Genomic DNA, 24,463 nt, shown 5'->3' with positions numbered 1-24,463 from the left:
AGGGAATTCCCAATTAGATAAGAGTGTCCTTCCCTGTCTGCTCTCTACTTGTATGGCACTGCTGTTCTGTAGAGCTGTCCCGTTCCTCTTGTGTCAGTGTTAAATGCTAAGCGAGGCCTTCCCACTGCTAGCAGCGATGTGCTCAGTTGTGGCCTTCTCTTGTGACATCAGTATCAGGTGTTCAAGTATTCCCAAAGTGCCCTGCTTTATCTCCTTGCATGTGGAAGTATTTTAGGAGGCTAGCAAAAATAGCTCATGTTTTGCTTTTTTTTTTATCACAGAAATGGAAACCTTGCCTACTGGATCACTTTAGCTAGAGTTGTCTGGAGGAGAAAGTGCTGAAAATTCCCATATTAAATAAGGTTTCCATTGCCCAAAAGAGCAAACTAGAAAGAGCTACTGTAGCTTTTGCAGTATTTTCCTGATTTAAAAAGAACACGAGAAATCTCTAGGTGAAAAAATATTTCAAAACCAGTGAATGCAACATTTTTAACCTGTAGGCCGAAGTAAAATTCCTACTGATTTTATTGAATGTAAGATTTCATTTGCATCCAACCACTTACTTCTTCAGACGAAGAAACTATTGCAAAAACAGTTTAATGCCTAAAATGTTCATATGGAAATATTGAGCAGAACTCTCTGTCACATACAGAGTAGAAGTTTTGTAATTCCAAATATTTTTTTCAGAGGTACTGAAACACAGTACTTTTGTAATAAAGTATCTACTTTATTACAAATCTAGGCAAAATTGATTTTTTAAAAGAAAAATGTGTTTATACGTTTCCTTAGTGGCAAGTTCATCTTTGTTTTCATGTTTTTCTTATTTATTTAATGAGTTTCAAGAGAATACTCATGTGTTTTAAGTCAAACATAATTAAATTTTTGTTTAAACAGAATGTGGAGGAACCACTTTTACTTGCACCTTTGGTGTCTTCAGTGATGGAGATTGTGTTAATGAAATGTTCCTGTACTTGCTAATTTTTTATCAGATATGTTTTAAACAAAATAGAAAGCTTCCTTTTCTTTGAATCAGTTACATATAGTTGCAATAAATTCATTATTTCTGTTCAAATGGAGGTTAAAGCTCTGAATAGGGATAGACTTCCTATATGAGGAAACTAAGAGAAGTTACTGGCTGATTAGGACAGGACTGGGAGGGATGTCTCCCTGGTCTTAGAAAGAGGAGCTCAGAAAGGAGGGGTATCACAAGGGATCTGGAAGAATCTGGGGCTCTATGCAAAGTGTATATGGGATAAGCAACATTTAAAGGAACTGAGATATTATTGTAAGTATCTTCATGGAAGAGTTCACATGAAAATTGTAGAGGTAGGTGTTGCAAAAAGTCTTGAAGAGAAGGGTTAGGAACCATTCATTTCATGAGAAGTAGTCTCCTGGGAATTAGTTTCCAGTATGTACAGAAGATTGGCTGAGTTTCTGAGGAGCATCTGGAGGCAGATGTCTCAGGAGAAAATAGCAGGGAGGGATGCTACCAGTAGTCTCTACAAACTACCTGTTTTTCTATAATTCCTTTTCCAAGACAGAAAAGTTAGTTTTTCTAATGTGTATTTACATTTGGGTTTTTTCCATATGAATAGGCTTTAGCAATCTTACTCTTTGAATTCTTTTATTCTGCCGGTGGAGACAGTTCAAACAACCTGCAGTTCAAGCACCAGTACTGCACAGCTGTTAATGAGAGAGAAAATAACTCTTCCTGCAAAATATAAGTAGACTTATCTGACTTCTGAGTCACTAGCTGAAAACCTCTCTTGTCAGAGACAGGGAGCAGAAAGAAAAAGCTGCTTGGGATGTCTTGTGTATCCTAGATTATTCTAACTGGATTTGTCTAGTGGTGTGCAGGGAAATTCAGGTATTTCCTCATGGAAGCATAAGTGAACACAAAAGCTTTCTTCCTTAGCTTTTGTTTAGGAGAAAAAGAAAGAAAGAAAAAAAAAAAAAAAGGAAAGCAAAAATATTGTAACATATTCAAAATTGGTTACAGCTGTAAAACAGCAATTGACTTAGTCATCAGTAAGTTTGGGTTTTCTATAAGTAATAACCAATTTCAGGGACACATTTTTTCACAGGTCTCTAAGTCATGTTATGTATGCAGGTATTGATGACTCCTTCCACCTGGGTGTTACGGTAACTGTTGAAAAATTTATGAAAAGGGCTTTAAGTTATGTGTGTCTTACAAATGTTATATATAGACTCCTCATAAACCCTAGCATTTGGGTGTACTGAAGAGCTTTGTGGTTGGTCTGAACAATTCTAGTTCTAGGACATTACCACTAGGGCTTACTATTTTTCTTCTTTGTATAGCTGCCCCAACTCTTTGTTACAGCACACTGTGCTTTCTGCATTAGTGTCAGCTTCTACCTCATTTTCAGTCTCTATAGCAACAGTTTCTCAGCAACTGGGAGATACTTAGTAAAGGCCTCTCAATTTAGAAATATTGCACTCCAACCATAAAAAAAAAAAACAAACAAAAAAACCCCAAACAAACAAAAAAAAAACCCAAAAAAACCCCAACAAGCTTTGAAACAAAGATCAAAGAATTTTATCTTTAATAATTCAGGATATTTATTACTAATTAATTAGTGTTCTCTGTTTTGACTGCTTAGACAATTACCTGATACTTTGATCTGGGCCTTTGCTAGGCATTTGTTGTGAGCAGCTTTAATTTAAAAGCAAAACCTTTAGAACTGTGTCTTGAATTCAACTTTTAAGTGCTGTAAAACTACTGGACTTCTCTGGTGTTGTCATCTGACTTCTGGACCTTCAGTAAGTAAGGAGAGGAAGGTAAGCGCAGCTGCTGTATTTAAGAGGAGACAATAATTTTGGCCTTTGAATAAAATATAGAATGTCTTCACCCTTCACAGGAAACAAAAGTAATTGTAGGTTCTTTTATGCATATTTAAGATGTTGATCATATGTTGTCTGATTTCAAAAGAAAAGTCTCTGTGATCAAGTGGATTGATCTGCTGGGAAGTTTCTGCCTTATTTCATGTGGCTCATCTTTCTCTGTACTTTAATTATGTAACATCCTTCAAAATGCATTCTATTTGCTAAAGTACGTATTCTGAGAACCTGTATGTCAAATAAACAACCTATAAGTAATCAAGTGTTACTTTGCTTTCACATTCCACTAACGGTCAAGAAAAAGGCTATCCTTGTTCTGCACATAAAAGTATTCATGTTAATGGGACCAGGACTGTTAACTGTAACAATTTACTTTCTGAACATTTGTACACAATTTTAATTTTTTTTTTGTTTTGTTTTCTTAAGTGTTTTTTCACTATTAAAGCACACAAGTAACTGAAATATAACACGCAGGCTGAAATAGTGTATCAATGGACAAAGTTACTTCAGATTTCATGGGCAGCAGATACTGCTTCTGCTTTCACATTGTGTTCATGTGCTAACACTGAAGTAGATTCTCTTTGTTTCACCCAGGCACTCCTACTGCAGTCAAGATGTGGACTGGCTGCAGAGTTTTGTGAATGTAGACTGTACATACATTAATAATGTCTTCTGTAACTTTTTGGAAGGAGGGTTCATAGATATAGTGTTCTACAATAATGGCCAATTTGGTAAAACACAGAAATACATGGTTGACTTTGAGACTATTAATCCCCTGGTACAAGACTATAGAGTGGTTTTCCATATGGGTAATTTAAATGTTAGACATTCTGTTGTACTGGACAGAGATCTGGTCATCTTACAGTAAGTATCAAACACTCATAGATTATGCATGTTCTATAACTCAGGAAGTCAGTGGATCTGTCCTTATTTGAGTGAGCAAATTCTAATGAGTTCTAATGTAAGTGAGTTTAACCTGGATATTTTTACATTCATCCCATCCACTTTCTTTATTTTATGTACCTCTGGTACAGAGAAAATAAAGGAGGCAAGCTGAGTATTTCTAAGTCTACCTTCTAGATTGCTACATGTAGCTTTCACCAAACACTTATGTTTAATTCATTGCTCTGTGTCTTCTGATTTCACTGATTTCTGTACATGAACTTTTCTGTCAAGTTATGCAGGGGCTCCTACTACTGCAACTATTTTAGGAACAGTTGTATCATATTTTCATATATATTGCCTATGAAAATATATCTGTAGGCAAACTTATGTGCCTGTGTAAATGCTGGGCAGAGCTGTAGTTTTGCAGAGCACTTAGTAAGAAAGAAAATAGAATAGTGGAAAAGAAACATAGTGGTATTTTTTTCAATGAAGGACTACAGTAAAAACTGTGGCATTGTAGTCTTGAATGAAAAAGACTATTAAAGCAAATCTGTATCTCAGTATTTTAAGCAACTAAATTTAGGTTATGACTGAAATTTAGGGACTGAAATACAAAGTTGCAACTTTCACCTATTAAAATGGTGAGGAGCATATTTATGGTAGACTCAATAATTTTATGTCATTGAATATTTATGCTTCATAAATGGCCAGTATTCTGTCATGTTTATGATCAATGATTCTAACTGAAAAAATGTAAGAAGTGGACATTTGTTTAAGTTCAGATTTAACAGCAAAATTATTAAGTTTTAGATATTTTCCAACTATTTAATTGTTATTTATTTTAGCAAACTTTCCCTGTGTTCTGCACAATGAGCCATATAGATGGCCTTTGGAGTCTTCTTAGATCTATTATACGTAGTGTTTTGCAACTGCAGTGTTAGCTGAAAGATAGTTACTACAGTTAATTCATATTTTTATTTCTGTGATTGGAAATATAATGTTGTTTAAAGCATTAGTGAAATAAATCCTGAGAGGAGACATTCAGTTTCCATTATTACAGTGACATAACTACTTTTGCTTTCACAGTTGTTAATTTAAGTAGGTTCATGGTTAAGCTTCCTTTTCCCCTTTCATATCAGCTCAATAAGAAATAATGTCAGCTCAGCCTAAAACTTTAGTTTTGCTTGAAATTTTTAGAAAATACTTTTGAGTAATTGCAATCAGTGAATCTTAGGAAGAGTCTGGTGCCGATATGCCCTCTGTGACCTGAAATTGTACGCTATGGACCATATGGTAATCCTGAATGTAAACACTGGGCTCTTAATAGTGAAAGATCTCATTTCCTGTACTTAAAACTGTTTTGAGGATTGGTTTTGACCTGCTACAATTTTGCAGTTGCTTGAATTACTCCTATTTTGTGCTGAGCAGAGAACTTGCAATTTGCTGGCATTTGTCTGCAAATGGCACCAAAACTATTTTGTTTAATGTAATTCTGGTTAATTTAATTTAATTTCTGAAATGCATCCAGTGAATTGTTCAGATTAAAAGGTTTATTTGAATGGTTCAATATGTCTCTGTCTAGAATATGTGGTTTTACACTTTGGTTTGTTGTGTTATAGAATGCCTAATGCCATCTGTTAATTTCAAATGGATCCAGACTTGCAGGGTAAGGATTTTTCTTATATTTCCCCAACTTTTCTCAAAAGGCATTTCTATGTCTTTTTGAACAGAAACTACTGAATTTTAATGAAATCATGCCACCTTGAAAATCTCTGTGTTGTGGCATGTAAATGACAAATTACACAGCTGCGATGTCCTGCCTGTATTGTTGGATGTCCAGGCACCTTCCTTGCTGCTATCACATTGGTACCTTGAAAATCTCTGTGTTGTGGCATGTAAATGACAAATTACACAGCTGTGATGTCCTACCTGTATTGCTGGATGTCCAGGCATTTCCTTGCTGCTATCACATTGGCTTGTGGAATGGTCAGGCACACAGGGCCATGATCCCTAATTTATAATAAATGCTAAGGTTTTTTTGCATATTTTGGAATAGGCATGAAGGTGGCCGTACACTCCCTTTTTGAATGCAAAATCTCAGTGGACACCTCATCTGCCACGGAGCAAATACCTCAAAATGCAGAATAGCAGGTAACCAGCTGAAGATGTCAGGAATTAGCACATTTCTATGTGTGTAGGAGCTCCTTTGTCAGCTTCTCAACAAAGGGCATTTATATTACTTGAGGTGAAATTTGACCCACGGCAGAATGATTACATGCTGGTTTTCTGTCCAGAGGGGAAGTCCCTTTCCTCTGAAAAATGAAAGATTTTAATGTCCCTAAATAGCCTCTCATCAGTAATAATTCTAAAATGATTTGCTATTTTATGTATGTGTCCTCACAAGCTAATTCTGGAACTGTGCTTGACAGGCACAGAATGCCCTACTTTGAGGCTACATTTTGTTTCTAAGGGTGGACTAGAATTAAGTAGCAGATGGCTACTAAAACAGATTCCCTTCAATTTCAAAATCATCTTGTACATGGAAGGTGTTTGAGTTGAATCGTGTGTATATTTCTAGCATTTGTATTTGAGAATAAGCATTTGGAACTTAATCCATAGCCTAATGAAAACTATGGGAGTTGTTCTGTTCCTTTCAAAAGGGCTTTGGATCAGTTTATTGACGAAAGAGAACTGATGATACGTGGAAGTCAAAACTCATTTTTCACATTGTATGACGTGCTACACTGCATCTCCAAATAATATCACAAAACATAGTATGACAAGAGTAGGACTAAACAGATGGTATAGCAGTTATTGGCATCTTTCTATAGCTTAGGCAGCATCTGGGAACCAGAAGAGCCCATAATTTGCTGACTATTAATATTAATCTGGAGTATTTCTTTTAAACCATTACACACAGATTGGCACCTTTCCAGACTGAACAGGTGAAGTAATTTGTGAGCTATTTCTACTCATTTATATATATTTATTGCTTATCTTTAGCCTTAATCAACTGTATGTAGCTCTCTCTGAAGTACAGGGAGAAAAGAGTCTCTGAGGACAGAAGGATAACTGATAAATCCCTTTCTAGTTTCTGACCTTTAGTGAACAAGCCTTGTTTTTGGTCTTGAAGTTCTAAGTATGTATAAAGTATTGGGTATAGGTCATGGTCAGCCTCTCTTACTTTCCACTCAGAAAAACATCCTTTATTGATGTGAAAGAAATAAGCTGAAATTATATAAGGGTATGGGATTTAGTCAAGCAGATTGAGTGGGTTTGCTAAACAGAGATGTCAAAAGTAATTTGCTCTGGTAAAGGGCTTGTCTTCTTCTGCAAGAGACCCACATGTCGATCTTGACAGAAGATTTGTTTGGTGCTTGAAACAATATGCATCCAAAACAATATCCCTGCTGTGCAAACTCACAAACTGTTCCTTGAAGAAGAGAATATCTGATCAAAAAACCTATTTGTGTGAAGAAATATTATTTCATTATGATCTTGGCTAAAAGTTTGTGCAGTGCATAACCCTCATAGGCCTTGTTCTGATATATGAATAAACTTGATTCCCAAAGAAACAGATGTGCTCTCTGTGTTAAATTCTGATTTTGCAAGAAGTTGTGCCACTGTTTACAAGAAGACTGTTCACCCCACAGTTATTTTGAAAAAAAAGAAAATGTTTTCTTTTTGTTTTCTTTTTTTTTTTCCCCCAAAATTTTCCTTCAGAGTGTTGATCAACTCAAAACTCCAAATTTGGTTGGTTTGATTTTTAGTTAGTTTTGAATGAACCACTCTATTGTAATATGTGTTTGTTTTCTTTCACAGAGGCCTTCAATGATGTTGAGAGCTCATGTATATCATATGTAGCTCATGTATACATGTAGCTCATGTATATATATAATGTATACAGAACAGCCCTAAAACTACGCTCAGTACAAAGTCTTTGCCAGTGTTACTAGTCAAAGAGAATCCTATGCTTTTACAGGGACAAAAATCTGTATAAAATTTGCTTTGCTGTCACCATGAGTTATTATGCTACTTTGCTCTCTCATTTTCTACCTTGGAGTTTCAGAATGGATTATGAACACTTAAGATCTAAATAGTGCTTCATATACAAATTGATTTTTTTCCCTTTTAAATGTCAATGGAAATACATTAGTGAAATTTTAAAATTATGAGAATCAAATTATTTTTACAATCTGCAGCAATACTATGTAGACATCACTGACAATTATTAATCTATCTGTGTATTATTATGCTCATGAAAAGTCAAATTCGAATGTGTTTCTTAGGAGCTGATTTATTTTCCATAATTTCTTATGGAAAATGCATTGACTGGACTATAAGAATTAATGCGAGCAAAATAGAACATGATAGGCCAGAAAATGCCTGGTTAGTATTCATTCATTCTTGTTTTTGAAGTGAGGGAGAATTCAGTGCAAGCAGAGAGTTGTGCAACAAAGTCCTGGTCACCTAGCCAACTTTGAAATTACTGGATGTAAATTCCATATTGAGCTAAATTTCATGAAAATCTTGATTTTTTTATTTGTGCTGAAAATGCACAATATTGCAAGTGAGGTCTTCAGGGTAACAGAGAAGGTGACTAGTTTGTTGGCCTTGGACATATTTCTTTCATTTGGGGATGCTTTTCTATGAATACATTTAGTCTGGTCTCAGTCCTGATATAGTTTATCTGCCTGATGCTCTGTGTCAATGTGGAAGTACCACAGGTACTGGTTTTCTTTTTATGTGGTGTACTGTTTTAGGCTTCATTTTACAGGCCTGTCTTAGCTAGGCATTTCTGATAAAAAATAGTCATGCTTCCATTCATGAAAAGGCAGGGATCCTCATTCATTTCTTCCTTAATTCTCCCACAGTGGATTTGATTGACATTTCTCTGATTCAGCACATCCTATCAAGTGAACAAAGCCAGAGGGAAGAGCGGATTTCTCTGAACACTCAGCAAATCACTAGAATGTTTATGAAGCTGTTCCAAAGGGCAAGGTTAGAAAAACCAGGCAAGGTAGATCCAAGAGCTGCTGAATTCACATTGGGCCTACTGATTGCCATGTATGACAGGTGAGAAGAAGAAATGTAGATCCATTGTGAAGTACCATAGAGCCAAAGAATGTGTTTTTGGACAGGACCTTAAAGATCATATAGCTCCCACCCAAAGTATTGCTAGACTAAGTCTGTTTCTACCACTCACACCATTTCTGTGTGAAAGTCTCCCATTTTGATTTGTTACGCTTTGTATAAAAACTAGGAGTAGTTCAGCTGTAGGAATATAAGGCACAAAACTCCATCAGAAACACGGTGCTCAAATGTTCCCAAAACTATCTGGAAATCCAGCCTTTTGCTAGTCTATGCTGACTTTTTCTCTGAACAGCTTTACAGAGTAGCTCTTCTGACTTCGAGATATTTTGATACACTCCTAAAAAATGAATCCATATTTGCCTCTGGAAAACAGTACCATGCACAGGTCAGGAATTTTCCAGTCACTTTTTGTTATTCATTTTCCTCAAGCTTAAAAAGTTCATCTACCAATTATGAAACAAAATTGATGTCTCATAACTAAGCTGAGCAGCTTAGTGAATGGCAAAGTTTCTGAAAATAATAAGGAAAGACCTCACAGAGTGTATTTTTCTTATGTATTGTTTGTAAGTAATGAATTAATTCTCTAAAGGCAGGATTGGTTTGTGATTGTATCAGATTTAAAAGACAAAGACTAGGTTCATTGTACAAGTTATTTACCATAGGTGAAATTTTTTCCTTCTACATCATGTAAGTGGTCTGAAGGACTTTTTCTTGAGTCATTATTCATTACTCACACAAAGACTACAGCTTAAGGTCCCACTTTATGAATTTTTTTTTGTAAAAAAATCAGTTAAGGCTAAGAATAAATGCTGTATTAAGAAACAAAGCTAGAAATATCAAGAGTATTTTGTAATTTTTGTGTGCTGCAGGGAATGATTTAGAAGAATCTTCTTAACAGTACTATTTTAGTCTTTTAGTCTGTTTTCTTAGTACTGTCTTGGGAGTGTCATTTTCTTTTTGCTACTATTTCTTTTTTTAAAAAGAATTTCACAAGTTTCTCAACAGGTATATAAGATAGAAAAAGCTTCTTATAATTTTCTAATAATGTTTTATCTATAGAGTGATATTCTCCACTATTAACACTGGAAAGTATTTAATAGAGGGAGCACATAGGAATTTTCCATGTTTTTTGTGGTATTTACTTGATAAGCTTACATAAATATCTTAAGGGTGTTTGATTGTGTATTTCAGCTTTAGTCTTGGAGTTTTTTCTTTGAAATTTCTGGAAAAACAACAATTTCCCATGCAGTTCATATTTTAGAGTCTATATTGCAGCTTTACACAGTGTGGGTTTATCTTAAGACTCTTGATGACAATTTCATGTAATGATATTTTGAATCTTTGCAAAAGTAATATCTTAAATATAGATTTCTGTGGCTTCCTGATTTGTGGTTTCTGATTAATGTCTGCATTGTCTTCACCAAAATAATTGTGTTTTTCATTAGGTGCCTATATCACAAAATTTTGTTCTAAATTAATCTACATTATTTATTATCTGACAGTCAAAACTAAATGTCCTGCTCCTGCATATATCCTTTTCATTAAATTGAGTTTCAGTGAAATTAAATGTAATCAGCCCAGGAGAAGCTTAGTGCAGATCTGGTGCCACAGTGGAGCTGCCTGATGATATATGTGAAAACTTAGATTGTATCCTTTATTCAGTACTGTATTTGGGAAGGCTTTCCATAACAAAAAGGGAAGATTTTTTTTAGAATGCACATTGTAAAGGTAAAATTACATTTTACTTGGAATGTGAAGTCTCTGAAGGAGCTGTTTTCTTTTTGTTTTATGATTGCATGGTATCTTGGAACAGTTAACTCTGCAGTTATGTTCAGTGACAAAGGGTTCTAGAAATAAAATATCACTGGAATGTTACTTTGGTGACATTTATACATATAAAAGGATACTTGTTTTGAAATTTTCTTCCTACATAGGAAGACATTCTTTTGATGTTTTAGTCTTTCTATTCTCAGTGAATGAAAATAGTGTAACTTATTTCATTTTTCTAGATCTGGAAGAGAGTATGTCAAACTAGATCTGCTGCAGCTGCCCTAATTTCCCTTTCAGGAGATGCTTTACTGGCTAAATACAGAGGTGGGAAATGTATGATTTTATATGCTATCTGAAATACTGAACATTGAGGAAAATTTCCACTGTATTTTTTTTTTTTTAATAAAAGCTCCACCATGAAAAAAGTAAATTATGTTGACTGCTTAGTTGTTGAGAAAGGCTGATGCAGAATAATGCTTTCCAATCAATATCTGTAGCCATCTTTGCAATAGTGAGCCTCAAAAGACGTTATAGTGACGTTTAAGTAGAGCTCCTATTTGCCTAGCAGAAAAGAACAGAAACCCCATGGTTTTAAATTAGCAATTCACAATTTAAATAGAACACTTCTTGTATAAACATATTTAAATATTTTTCCTAGTTTTGTAAGAATGAGTTCATTGCTTTTTTTCCTTGCTTTCCTTCTCTTTTCCTCACTGTAGGGAGAGCTATGGTCACAGCAGTCACTGAGAGCCTGTTAGGTACATAATATAGTGAAACTTTCTGGAGGGGTTTATTTGTTAGACTGCAATTGCCATAGCAGTTTGAATACAGCTTGAAGACAGTTCAGGCTCTGCCAGAATTCCAGGGTTTTTTTCCTTATTTTCAACTTTCTTCCAGTTTTATGCTGTCCCTGATGGGACGGAGACCTTGATTACCTGTAGTGCCCTGAGAAGCCTTCTAACAGATTTAAATCAGGTAATGTCAGTGCAGTGCTGTTACTCAACAGATTTTGTAGGATTGTACTAACTTAGCAGAAGAAAACCCCTCATGATTGATACCTTTCTTTTATATTTGATTACCTTATGGGACTGAAGTTAATAGGACACTGTGGACATAGGGAGCTATCATGCAAAGTAGGTAAAAGAATCAAATTCTGTCCTTTTTTTCAAAATAACCAGTTTCATTAGTGAATACCTGTGTGCATTCTTGTTGCCTGAGCTTACAGGTCCTGGAAACAGCTGGATACAACTGTTCCTAAAGCAACTCCAAACTTCAGATGTCTGTACTCACTAGAATAGCTTGCAATTGCAGCAAGTTGTCTTAGCATACAACTATTTCCAGCTGAACTGGTGCTGAAAATGGGATCTGAAAATGACCTCTGGGAATTAAACTCAGTGTCCTTCAGTAGTATGCTGTGGAAATATACTATGTTTATCCATTACACTAAGTGAGTTGGAAACAAATCATTCTGACGCACCCTGAACTGTGAAACTGCATACTGATGGCATGAATATGAACGGGCTTTCTTCAGAATAGTGTGTAAAATGGCATTGCTACAGATACTTCACCATCTGTGTGCTGTCACCATTGCAGCAGAGCATGATGGGAACATCTGTTTTTTATTGAGGTGTTTCTGAGCCTTTCTTCTTGATGTAGATCCCAGCCATTGTGGGAGAAGGCTGCACTCTGTCTTGTGTGGAAATCGCGATTCATGGCTGTTTCCATGGGGTGAGTGAAATTCTGATGTCCTGGGAAATTATTCTGAATGTTGCTGATTGATTAAAACTTCAAGTGTATCACCATATAACATCCCCAAGTATCTACTTTTAAGAAGCAGGCCTGATCATCAGTCTCACAGTATGGGAGGATTTGTATCCATAGAAAAGATGCTCAGTAAGATACTACTGAGGACTCTCACATTTATTCCAAAACCTTTGGAACCCAGTAACATTTTACATGAATGGAAAATTTATGCCAGCAAAATCCAATATCAGAGCTTTTATTAGAGATGTATATGACCCACCAGTTTTTTTTTTTAAGTGTATATGGGCTTGAGACATGTATTTTTTCTAGGTTCTGAATGCAGCTATTGTTGAAGAAAAATTCCTGTCTTGGCTGAGATCAGAGCCTGCTGTTTTCCTGTGGCTCCCTACATGTTACAGATTATCAGCCATGGAAATGGTTTCCCACCAAGCTAGATGCAGAGTCTGCAAAGTTTTCCCCATTACAGACATCAGGTGTGTCAGTGGTCTTTAGCATCCACAAAATTAGTTCTTACCATCTGCATACCTTACAGGCTGTAACTGATGTACTAAATAACAAGCTTTGGATGTAATCTAATTTAACCAGGAAAAGAGGGATAGAGAGAACCACTGCACAAGCCTTCATCCTGCTTCTCTTTAACTCACTGGCACAAACAGGAATACTCGCCAAAGGTAAACGGGCAGTCCAAAAGTAAAGTCAACCTGTGTATCTCGTTTCTTAGTTATTTTTCCTGTAACCAATTTTATCAACTGGCTTGTTAAGTTTTCCATCTTAGCATCTTAGTCATCTAAGTAATGTTATAAAATGGCAGAGTGGTATAAAAAGAACACTATCCATTATCATCCGACCAGAATGCTCAGAAAAACATTTTACTGTTACTATATTCTCACTAATTGTAAGCTTGCAGATTTAGTTTATTGTATTTTTAGTTTTTTGTTTATGTATCCTCTGTCAATATTACAGTTCCATGGAAGCAGCAAACAGAGATAAGCTGGTGTGTAAGAAGCATATGAAAGCAGTTGTAACTGCATTCTGAAAAATGGGAAATGGTGCTAGAACAACAGTTTCTTCCATGGACTGCATTTCAATGCAGCAAATAAATAAAATCAAAACCACTGGTGAGTTCAGAGAAAAGTCCTCAATCATTTGGGCAAAATAACTTGAATTCACAAAATGCTGAGGAAAGTAATTTATTCTAATGAAGATGTTACTTTGAATTTCAGAGCCCAGGGATCTGGGTTTCCAGTAATCAAGCTTACTTACACCAAGTTCTTACTTGTGGGGAGGTAAAGAAATCCTTTTGTTTTCCCTCACAGGTATTGCTGTTTAAAGTGCCTCAATTTTGACCTTTGCCAAGCCTGCTTTTTCACTGGCTGTCTCTGCAAACCACATAAGAGATCACATCCTGTTGTGGAACACTGTGTGCAGGTAGAATCCTATTGTACTGATTCATTTCCCTGTTGAGGTTCTTCATGGAGGCAAGTAGGCAGTAGATTCTTGAACTACAAGCATTTCAAAGTTATGTGTGTATTAGCCATAATGGCCATGACATATTAGCATTATTAGTCTGGGAACAGGGACACAGGGAAGGGACAAAAGCAGGCTTCTAACTTTAGAATGAGTGTTCTGTTCTGAAGTAACTGAATAGAGCTGTGAAATATCCCAGTGCAAGTCTTCATCTTAAGGAGTTTTATGGCAAATTTTCTGTTAGCAGATAATCCTTAAACCAATGAAAAATCCCCTCAATGTCCCAATGCTTCTTCATCCCAATCCCAATGCAAACTCATCCAGAAATTCATTAATCCTGAAGTTATACAAAGTCCTACATGACGTGTCTTTCTTTTTCTCTCTTTTCTGAATGTCTTCAGTTTTTCCACTTGATTGTAAACTTTTCTGACTCATTTGTCTCTGTCAGGTAGGGATACAGCACAAAGAGGCAACATATGCCCAACTAAGATCACATACCTGGACTCTGTTACAGAGGCAACTTGTGCTATCATCACACTAGTGGCAAAATACAACACTGGGAATTTGTATTTGGAAGACCAGCTTCTCCTTTAAGCAGGAGATTCCAGATCTTGCACACAGCAGCAGATGGGCTTTTTGTGGATCTGTATAACAGTATCCTTCTGTTCCAGTAAATGTGCCGAAAAGCACTTAGGAAAGTTTCCCTAGAAACCTGTACTTCCTGTTCTCCTTCCCAATCCTCTGCAGTTAATGTGAAAGATACCTGGGCAGCCAGCGTCTGCACTAAAACTAAAGACTGTTAGACTCCTCTTGTAGTCATCCTTTGTCTGAGGTAGGATTAAACTCTTGCCACTTCATTGCTCTCTTTCTGAAAACAAAACCCTATTGCTAACATTGTGAGAAATTATATCTGGATGCTCAATATCTGCATGAAAAAGAACAGTTCAGTCCTCCAAATATTCTTCCTCATACTCCATCTGTGAGAAAGTAGGAAAATCAAGAGTTAACTAAACTCCTCATTAAGATATTTCTAATCAGAGACCTTAAAATTAGTGTGAATTGAGAGTGAATGGGAATGTGTCTTTGTAGAAGCACCAGAAGGAAGGACAAGAGACAAATGAAGGCAGGAGATGTTGCAGCCTGGATTGCAGCCACATTGTTGCTGCAGAATTGCAATTGAATCACTGAACTTAGGTTTCCTTTATGAAGCCCTACTCTAACACAAACTCTGTAAATATTACTTTATAGGCCAAATATTACAATATAGGCCAAAATCTATATCAAAATTTAAAAGATAAGCTACTCACTATGACAGATACCATTTTTGTATCTGTTGTATGGGACATAAAGTAATCAGCAGTAAGTTCCTATCCCCATACCTTCCACTTTTAGCAGATGCTGTCCTTGTCTGGGTAAGTTTTCACACTGTCTTTATCAGGGATTGAGCTGCTGAGTGGGGGTTTGAAATATCGGCAGTTTTTCCTTACCGTGCTGACATCTTGTGGTAGTGTTACTACCACGTTGAGAAGCACTAGGAGGCGTGTGGTGTGTTTTCTTTGTTTTCCTGTTCAGTCTGTCAGGGCTCACCCCCTGTTCTGCAGCAGTCACCTAGGGCAGAATTGGTTGGTGTCCTCCAATAACACAGCTACTGAGCTTAGTCTGACATGAGCCTGACACTCCTGTGATAAATGGATGTGTATTTTACTGTATTCTGTGAGAGGAGGATGTGAGCCATGAGACTATATCTACAAATGCTTTATACAAGCATAAAAGTATTTCTTCCTTAGATACTAGTCAGCAGAATTATTGTTGTGACTGTGTGCTTAATCATTGTAACTACCAAAATCCTGTGTTTAGGCATTTCCAGGCTGCCTGACTTTGATATACTCAGTATTTTGCCTAAAAGAATTGGAGCTGCTCTTGCCTGTGCTCCTGCAGCATTACCCACCTCAGGTCCCCTTCTAGGGCTCAGATAGCAGCCATGAGCCTCACCAGATGATGAACAGATGGACCTTTGCTTTGGAAGCATGTCTGTTTATGTCTGTTTCTGGGCAGTACCTGTTTGAAAAGTCACTTTCTTCTTTATTATCCCTCGTTCCAATAGATGTCAGCAAAGGCGAACGCAAAGCACTTTCTCCGCACCATCAGGAGCAACCTGTTTCAAGAGCGCTGCAGAAGAAAAGAGGCTCAGAGAAGGACAGCTCTGGAATCAGTGGAGGAGAGGCACATCCCTGCTCACAAAAAGACTTTGTGAGTTTTGGTGTCAGATGAATTTATAATCTCTGAATGTCAGGCTGTGGGATATTGCTTGATTATGTCCTTTGAGTAAGGGATTTTGTTATGACAGATACCATGTCATGATTTTTCTATTCAAAAGGGAAAGAATAACTGAGAAGTTGCTGCACATTGTTCTGTAGCTTAACTATGGTTACCATGCTGACAACCTAATGATCAGTTGTCTTATATAACAGGCTTGTATTTTGCTTCCCTCCTTCCTTATGTTGTATTTTTCACTCTGTTCCATTTCTTATACTCAGTCTAGGGCCAAGCATTGCAAATATTTACTACCTTTACAACTGCATGGGTTCTTAAGCACCTCCTCTGTGAGAAATCCATTGGAAATTAACTGTGAATACTTTCCACATGTGACCCACAGTGCATTCACTGGCAGGCATTCTACTCAAGTCCTACTAAATTGCAGATGTGTGGAATCACTCACAATAGCAAGTAGATGATCTTACCATTCCTCTTCTTTCAGAGCAGTTCTTTTGTGTGCTTTGGGTAATATTTAAAGTCATTACTGTATTTCCACTTATCACAGTGGTAGTAATGAGCATTGGAGGTTATGTTGAGATTTTACCCAATAGTTTCTCCTTCTTTGCTATAAGATTTTGGTTGATACTTAGGTATAGAAACTGAAGGGAATGGTTATAGGAGATTAGCACTAAAAACATACAAAGGGTGAGATTCCTTCCTATTTGTATAAAGATCTAGCAACTGTCTTGCATCTCATGTGTTCTCCCAATGAGACTACAGTGAGGCTGAAACAGGGGGAAAATGGTCAGTCCTCTCTAAAATAATTGATTTCATCTTTATGTGAAGGAGGAGAAAAATCTGTTTATCAATCTGGATTGTGCTACTCTGATAAGTTTTCAGTCACAAAACAATTTTTTATATACTATAAGACCAATCAATGATAGTTACAGTGATCCTCACAGAGAATATTATTTCAGTGTTTGTTTTTGAGAACGTGGTGAAATGCAAAACATCTTTGTTTGCTAGTATTTCCTGTCCTGCATTCAGCAACAAAACAATATTTAATCATTTTGAATGGAATTTATCTTTCTGGAATCAATCAAGATTTATCTTTAATTCTGTGGGGATTTGCTTACCTACTGCTTGGGTAGTAATTAGACAAAAAAGAATTTCGGGTTGCTGTTACAGGTGTCACTGAGGGGTTAATAAATATCTAGGCTTTTCCTAGCATATGATGGACTGAACAGCAGCATATTTTGCTATTTTTTTGTAGTTGAATTTCCTAATATATTTAACTCTTGGCTAAAGGGAGCAAAAAAGAGAAGCAGCAAATTGCACTGAGAATAAATGGGTGGAAAGTAGAACCTGTTGCTGAGATTCTGTTGGAAGAGTGGAATTTGTTTTCAGAAATTTCATTATTTCAACCAAAATATTCCAGCAGGCATAGTTAAACTTTACTTCTTGTTTAGTCAATAGCACACCTCTCTGTCTATTTGTACTGCATTAGTTTTCTGCATTTGGATCTTCCTGGGTAAAAAAACCATGTGAGTCCTGATCCTTTCTCTACTCATTACTTCTCTGTTGGTATATAGTCCTCCTGTGGAATTCAGTGCTTCATCACTACCTGGTCCTGAAAATGTGTCTTTCCCAGCGGACAACTGTGTCCCAGAGTCACCCAGGTTCATACCTGAAAACAGGACTGTAATGCAGAAGAGTGAGAATAACAAGACACCAGAGCAAGGCAAGACAATAGCTCAGGTGAGCAAAACATGAAGCAGTAGTAGTGCTAAAGCTGTGAAGAAGACCTGGCAAGTTAATTATCTAATTGCCTTCTAATTTCAATGAAAATGTAATGGGCAGCTTCACGTTTCTGTTAATTCCTCACTTACAGTGAAAAATGTGGGCTCTGAAAACTTAGTGAGGTTTAAATTTGTTATCTTCCCAAGATAAGTGACTAACTCCTTGACCTTCATGACCTTCAGAAGCACCTGTAAGAATATCTGCTTTGGGGTTTTTTGAGATGTCATAGAGTCGCATGCTAAAGTCTAGATGAGTCTGGAGTCCTCTTGCTATTCTGACAGTAAAAAAGGCCATCATGTCTTCCTCCTGCAAGCAAATGTCAAAGAAGAATGCCTGAATTCTTATCAGACTCAGGCCATTTTTGTTGCCATGGAAATAGCAAGATGACAGAATGGGCCCTCTTAGGATAAACCCAGAGCAATGTCCACTCCAGCTAAAATAGCTAATGCACAAAAGGTCTCTATTAATCCATTCCCGGCGTTCCTCCAAAGAAACAATGTTAAAAGAGTGGGTAGGACAGTGTAGCTTAAAAAAGTACATAGCAGTTTTTTGTCTCTATATTTTTTGAGACATTGGTAGCTCTGCACTTACTCAGAATACAGGGAACACTGGGCTGTATTCAAACCAGTTTGTGTCATCCACTCATCTTGTTCTTCCCAGGAGCCAAGGGGTGCAGTAACACAGAACTAGCCTCTGTGTATCAGGTCACTCCTTTGGCTGCTAATCCTGTGTTGCCCTTTGGAAGACCTGTCTTTTAGAACTCTGCTGCCCAGCTCAAGGTACAGTGCTAGCCAGCAGATATCTGCACGAGATGTTGTGGGCAGACATTGCTTAAACATAGAATTTTGACGGTTGGCATTTGTCATTTTAGAAAACAGCAGGACAGGACTTGCATCCCTGTGCTGGGATTCTGTCAGGTGCATTGCTCTTTGTTTATTTTCTTTCGTGGCTGAAAATTTCTTTTGAGCAGTTTTATATTGATTTCTAAGATCTTATAGTGCAGATTATTTCCACTTTGATTGAAAAGATGTGGACAGTAAGTCCAATGATCGCTTTTAATAGAATCTATGAGTATGGAGGTCTTGGGTCATCCAGCTCTTAGTCTCATAATTTCCTGGCAGCTCTGATTCCTGCCCAACTTATATCATGCCTCAAAAGTAACTTAGCTGGAAAGTGTTTGTCTCCCTGACTTCTGGGCTACTGTTCTCTGCATGCCCCAGAGAATGCTACTTCCATTTAAAGACCAAGAGTTTCTCTTCTCTCTTCTACATACAGTCTCTCTCAACATCTCCCTGTCTCAAAGCAGCTGTGGGACTTGAGAGAGATTGTTCCCAAATAAGAATATTCCATTTTGCAGAAATTGGGAATTTGGATTTTGTTCTAATTTCAAACAAATTCTCGTACACTTAAATTTGTCATAGAACAAAGAATTTGTTCTAAATAAAATTTCCAGCCATTAGAAATACATTAATGCATCAGTTCATTGTAATACATTAAACTAAAAAGGTTAACTAGTACATCTGTAGATCCACCAGATCCAAAATTTGCCATGCACTCCTATAATAAAAATTGTGTATAAAAATGAAATGCTATTGCTGATAAAGTTATGAACAGATACTTCTTTTTGTTTTAGGCAATAGCCTCTTTTGAAGCAGATGTGTTAAAAATGCATGAGTCCATTAAAAGCATTCACAGTGACAGCAGGTAGGTAAATGCAGTAGTAAACTCAGTGAAGACTGGCGGGCATTTATGCTCCAGCTGGAGGGCTAGAAGACAGATGATTTTTCCATACTTTGGAGATTTTGAGATTGTAAAAAATCCTATCAAATGAGGATGAATAATAAAAACTCCGCAACAAAAATTTTATGTGAAGATCACTGGAAAAACAATGGCAAAGCAAAACATTTTTTGTTTTGCTTTCATCGGCATTTCTGCAAATGCTAGTTTACATTTCTGAAAGGAATTTTAGACAAAAAGACATTCATCCACATAACAATGTCAGAATAGCATACTTTTTCAAAATTTTCTCTGAAAAAGGCTTAATCAAAAGAAATTTCATAATTTGCATGAAGCTTTTAAATCAAAGTAGAATTTATTTCTAAAAAATGTGCTGTACATCAAACAGAGATTAATAGGATGAATACAATAACTATTGGTATAACAGTTAATCACAGAAGTTCCTTCTGATAGTCAAATCTTTGACACTGTAAAATATTAGTTCCTAAATTAAAAATCTCTTGGGAGGCTTGTTTGCTTGGGTGACATGGCAGGGGAGAAGTTGGTGTGTGAGCTATGATGCTTACCTTTTACTTGCATTTTTGCCTTCCCCCCCTTCATTTTTGTAGCTGTATATAAATGCGCTCTCTATAACCATGCCTATGACCACTGAAAATGATGGAATTACAGTGAAGTGTAGAATTCAATCCTGAATCTACTCTCTTTATTTTTTTCAGTATGTTCAGTTCTCTCTGTTCCTGTTCTCTTTCATTGCAAGTACAATTGCTGCTCCAAGTTCACAAAAGGGCACTCCAAGATTAGAGCTAAACAATTTCAGTTTCATTGTGAGTCTGTTCTCACTTGGGAAAATAAAGAGATATGGCAAAGATCTTCAGCTTTCTTTTAGATTAGCAAGCGTTGAGAGGATATTTGGGATGCCTGCTCCTATAATGCTGCTCTGACCCAGAGCTTATCATGGACCTGGGTGAATGAATCACATTACTCATGGGAAGCTCTTTATTCTTGTTTGTGGACTGACTTCCAGCATTCACCTGTTTGTTCTCAGAACTGGACTCTGAGTTAGTTGAAGGAGGACAGCATTTTACAGTGAGGAGCCCTTAAGCGTTGTTATAAGGGACCACTGTAGTATCAATTTTAATTTTAAATGGTCCGACTTGCTGTCCCATTCAGACAAGTCTTGCATAGTTCAAGTGAAACTAATGGGGCTGTTTTCTCTAAGTCAAAGCATTACCACAAGGAAGTGAATCAGGTGAACTTCTGAATGTAACTAAGCATGGCAGATAACTGTTTCAGATCTGTGATACAAGCAGTTGGTTTATTACTGTAGTGTTAACAAACTTTACTGTCTGCACCTCAGCTGTGAGGAAAGCAAAACTATTTCTACCCTGACTTCTTAGAGAAATCACTAAAACAGAATTATGGGTGGTATTTCTGTCATACTGTGCTCTGACACACTCTTTAGAAATTACTCTTAGGTAATTTCTAAATCTCTGTTGTACATGGGAAGGTGGCACTTCTGATTGCAAAAATCAGAGTGTCTTTTCAAGGACAAGTGACCTGTGCAGAAGCTATTGGTATCATTAAAGAAACTGCAGAGAATACCACGAGCAAGAAGAAATGCTATCAAAGAGGCAGAACCTACTTTTACTTCATTGTTGCCCAGGCATGTAATGGGAATCTTTTGCAGGTCAGGGAGTTGCTATAAGCAGTTTGCTCCTATACAGAGAGACTGCTATTGTCTCTTTTGTTGCAGTCACCTTTGTGGGAAAGGCAAAACCCCAAGATGCAAGGTACAATCTTGGCTAGAGTTCTACTCAGTTCTACTCTCATATTTCCGCACCTGGAATACTCATGACCTTGCTAATTCCATGGATACAGTCCAACTTCTGAAATATTGGCCTCTAATCCCAAAGCTGACAAAAATTTCCTGAACTAGTAAAGGGGATAAAGTTTGTGCTACAGTGTTTGCTCGTTTCCATGAATGCATATATTTGTGTATGTCTGGTCTATCAAAAATCCCACCCTCCTGTATCTCTGGCAGGTACATGAAGAAGCAGTTCAACAAATGGAAGGACAAAATGCAATTTCTTCATAACTGCCAGGAAGAAAAAAGCTGCAAAATAGAGGCAAAACTGCAAAGACTGAGAGTAAGCCATGAAAAGCTGCAAATGACACTGCAGCACATGAAGGAAGAAGTAAAGGTGTAGTGATGTATATATATATATATATATATATATATAAAGAATTGTCACAACTATGAGCCATTACTGAACACTAAGAACTACTTTTCCTGTAGACCAGCACTCTTAATACCATTTCATGCACTTTCTAATTGTATTTTCAGTCACCTTAGGTTCTTCTCTTCAGAGAAAGCAGATAAGGTCTTTGTAGTAGGTATTTTCTTGTGATTCTGTGCATGTCTGGCATCTAGCAGAGATATCAGTGTTAGCATATTTAAATACTACTGCAATGAAAATAATGATTATTCCAATAAGAGTTTCCAACAGAAGTGTTAGATACTTCAGTGCAGTCTGTTCTTCAGAGAAGAGTCAAAGTGCTGGCATTGAATAAATATAATGTTGTTCCTAATTGCTGTCTTTTACTGGGATGTAATACAGACATCTTATAGAAAATATTTTATTTGTTTTCAATTATAGTGATTCTTATCATTACAATTATTTCTGAGATTCTTAAAAGGCCCTTGTTTCACAGAAAATATTTACATATTTTCCCCCTACAGCTTTTTTGTAGCATTTTCTGCAATACTGGTTTAGTACTACTGGCAAACTCAAATACCAATTATTTTTACAATTTATTTTCTGTATTTTTTCTTTTGTAGACCATGTTGCAGTCATCAGAGCAACCTTTCACACAGTGTCATAATACAATGGCAAGAAATCCACATGTTCTGTTGGAAAGGAGAATGCAGAGTGAATTAAATCCTGCCCAGATAAGGCCTATTTCTAGAACATGTGCAGAATGGAAATCTTTGAATCCCCCAAACTCTGTAAATACAATGCCGCTTTTACAGACACCTGAGGTTCCCACTGCAGTGGACTTTATGTTCTCAGATGACCCACGGGAGTCAGTGTCCCTGCAGAGTGACAAAACCTTTATGGGACAGCATAAACAAGCAAAAGAGAAACAAACATATCTGCCTAAACTGACAGAAAACTCTCTTGGTGGAACGGGGAATACAGTTCTTATTCCCACTGCAATGCAGATACCACCTGATGAGAAGGAAGTCAGAGAGGAATTGGAATTGCTAATGATGAAACTGAAGGATACATTGTCTCTCCAAACCCAACCAGGTATAAGTTCTCCAGTCATCTTGTCGCTGTCTTCTTACCTTCATCCTGTTTATTCCATAATATTGTTCATAATCATGTAACCCTCAGAGGAAACTCAGAATCTTGCTTTAGCTTTTGTAGTATTATTCCATAGAGTAGGATAATATAAGTAGAGCATATTCCAAATATAGCCCCTAATGTTGGACTGACTTGGAACTGAATGACTTAAAGCTCCAAAGAGATAATGAGTCTTGGTAGTCAATTAAGGAGCAAAGTTAAACTGGTGAGGGCATGAGAGGTTTTTGCTCTTGCCACTTCTATGACACTGTAACTATAACTCTAGTCCTAGAAGACTTCCAGCAATATAAAATCCCTTTGTAAGCAAAGATTTTAAACAGCAGAGCTTTGTTCAACATTCAGGATACCTCATTTTTGATAATGAGAATGTAATATGGAATATGACAGAAAAAGCTGGTGCTTCTACAGAGTTAATTTAGAGATTCATTAAGAGTTTTCTAGTGCTCTGGCAGCATCCAAAAGCTTGGAAAGACTTAAAATTTATTCTGCTTTTCAGCCCAACAAACTGCTTTGCACCAGGAGTTCTTCTCTACAGCTGAGCATGTTTGCAGGTCCTTTTCTGACCTCATCAACCAAGTAATTTCACCAGCTTGTAAATGATGGAAACTACCATTCACCTTACAACTTCACTGAACTACTTAAGGTAATTGATGCCATGTCTCTTAAAAGAGACTCTTTAAAGTGTTTCAGACGTTGCCTGTAATAACACAGCATGACAGGTTTCTGCATTTACTGACTTCACCTGGAACATTGTGGAGAGCTATATTCCTTTTCTGTTGGTGATTTCCAGCTCCCATGCTGTGACTTCCTCGGCAGTGCAAACGATTGCCCATTTCTCTCTCTTTAGCTGTTGATATCCCATGGCCGAGTTACTTCCTTGGAATGGTGCTGTATTTCTTGTTGATGTCAGCAACAAGGAAAACGCTTTTTTCCTGTAATGTACAGAAGGATTTTAAAGACCTGAGAAATTGAAATTATTCAATACCACTTCAGAGAGAAAAAAAATGTACAGTCAGTTATTTACTGTCATTCTTTGGCAGGAGGTGCATAAAAATAGTAAATAACTATGTTCATATATGCTCAAAACCATGGTTCAAGAAAATTTGCATACTATTAAGGATTTTTATTATGTCCCTGAAATGATACCAGCCTTCCAAGAAAGAAAACAATCTGAGTTTTTACAGGATTTTTTCTGTGATTACAATGAAAATAAATTTCATTTGGGTGAAAACAAAATATTTTTGGAAGTTCTGGGAGAAAAGTTAGGTAAATTTTCTGAAGCTTTGTTTTGTATCTAATCAAACAGTGTTTAGGCTGATGTGATTGAAAAGGCTAATGAAAAACATAGAGCTTAAGAAAAGCTGCTTAGCAGAATTCCACACAGATTTTCCACATAGATTTTCCTTGTGTTGTATTTTTCAGAATGAGTTATAATCATCAAGATAAAGGGACTGCCTGACTCA

At 36.7% G+C, this 24,463-nt stretch overlaps 1 protein-coding gene across 1 annotated transcript; it reads left to right on the top strand.

Annotated features, from left to right (window-relative positions):
- The first annotated feature begins 5,391 nt into the window (after nt 1-5,391).
- On the top strand, nt 5,392-23,600 carry DYTN (dystrotelin). Its single transcript, XM_041403678.1, is given in 15 exon segments — nt 5,392-5,410; nt 7,567-7,692; nt 8,619-8,820; nt 10,436-10,448; nt 10,857-10,932; nt 11,495-11,583; nt 12,265-12,336; nt 12,682-12,845; nt 13,689-13,800; nt 15,944-16,089; nt 17,688-17,853; nt 19,529-19,599; nt 21,674-21,833; nt 22,472-22,943; nt 23,497-23,600. Coding segments are annotated over 15 exon segments (1,992 nt in total).
- Nucleotides 23,601-24,463: the final 863 nt, after the last annotated feature.

This window comes from Onychostruthus taczanowskii, unplaced genomic scaffold (genome assembly GCF_017590055.1).
Source record: "Onychostruthus taczanowskii isolate IOZ18803 unplaced genomic scaffold, ASM1759005v1 scaffold20, whole genome shotgun sequence".
NCBI classification, from domain to species: domain Eukaryota; kingdom Metazoa; phylum Chordata; class Aves; order Passeriformes; family Passeridae; genus Onychostruthus; species Onychostruthus taczanowskii.
Note: the sequence above shows the minus strand (reverse complement) of the source record. Positions and strands in the feature narration are given on the sequence as shown.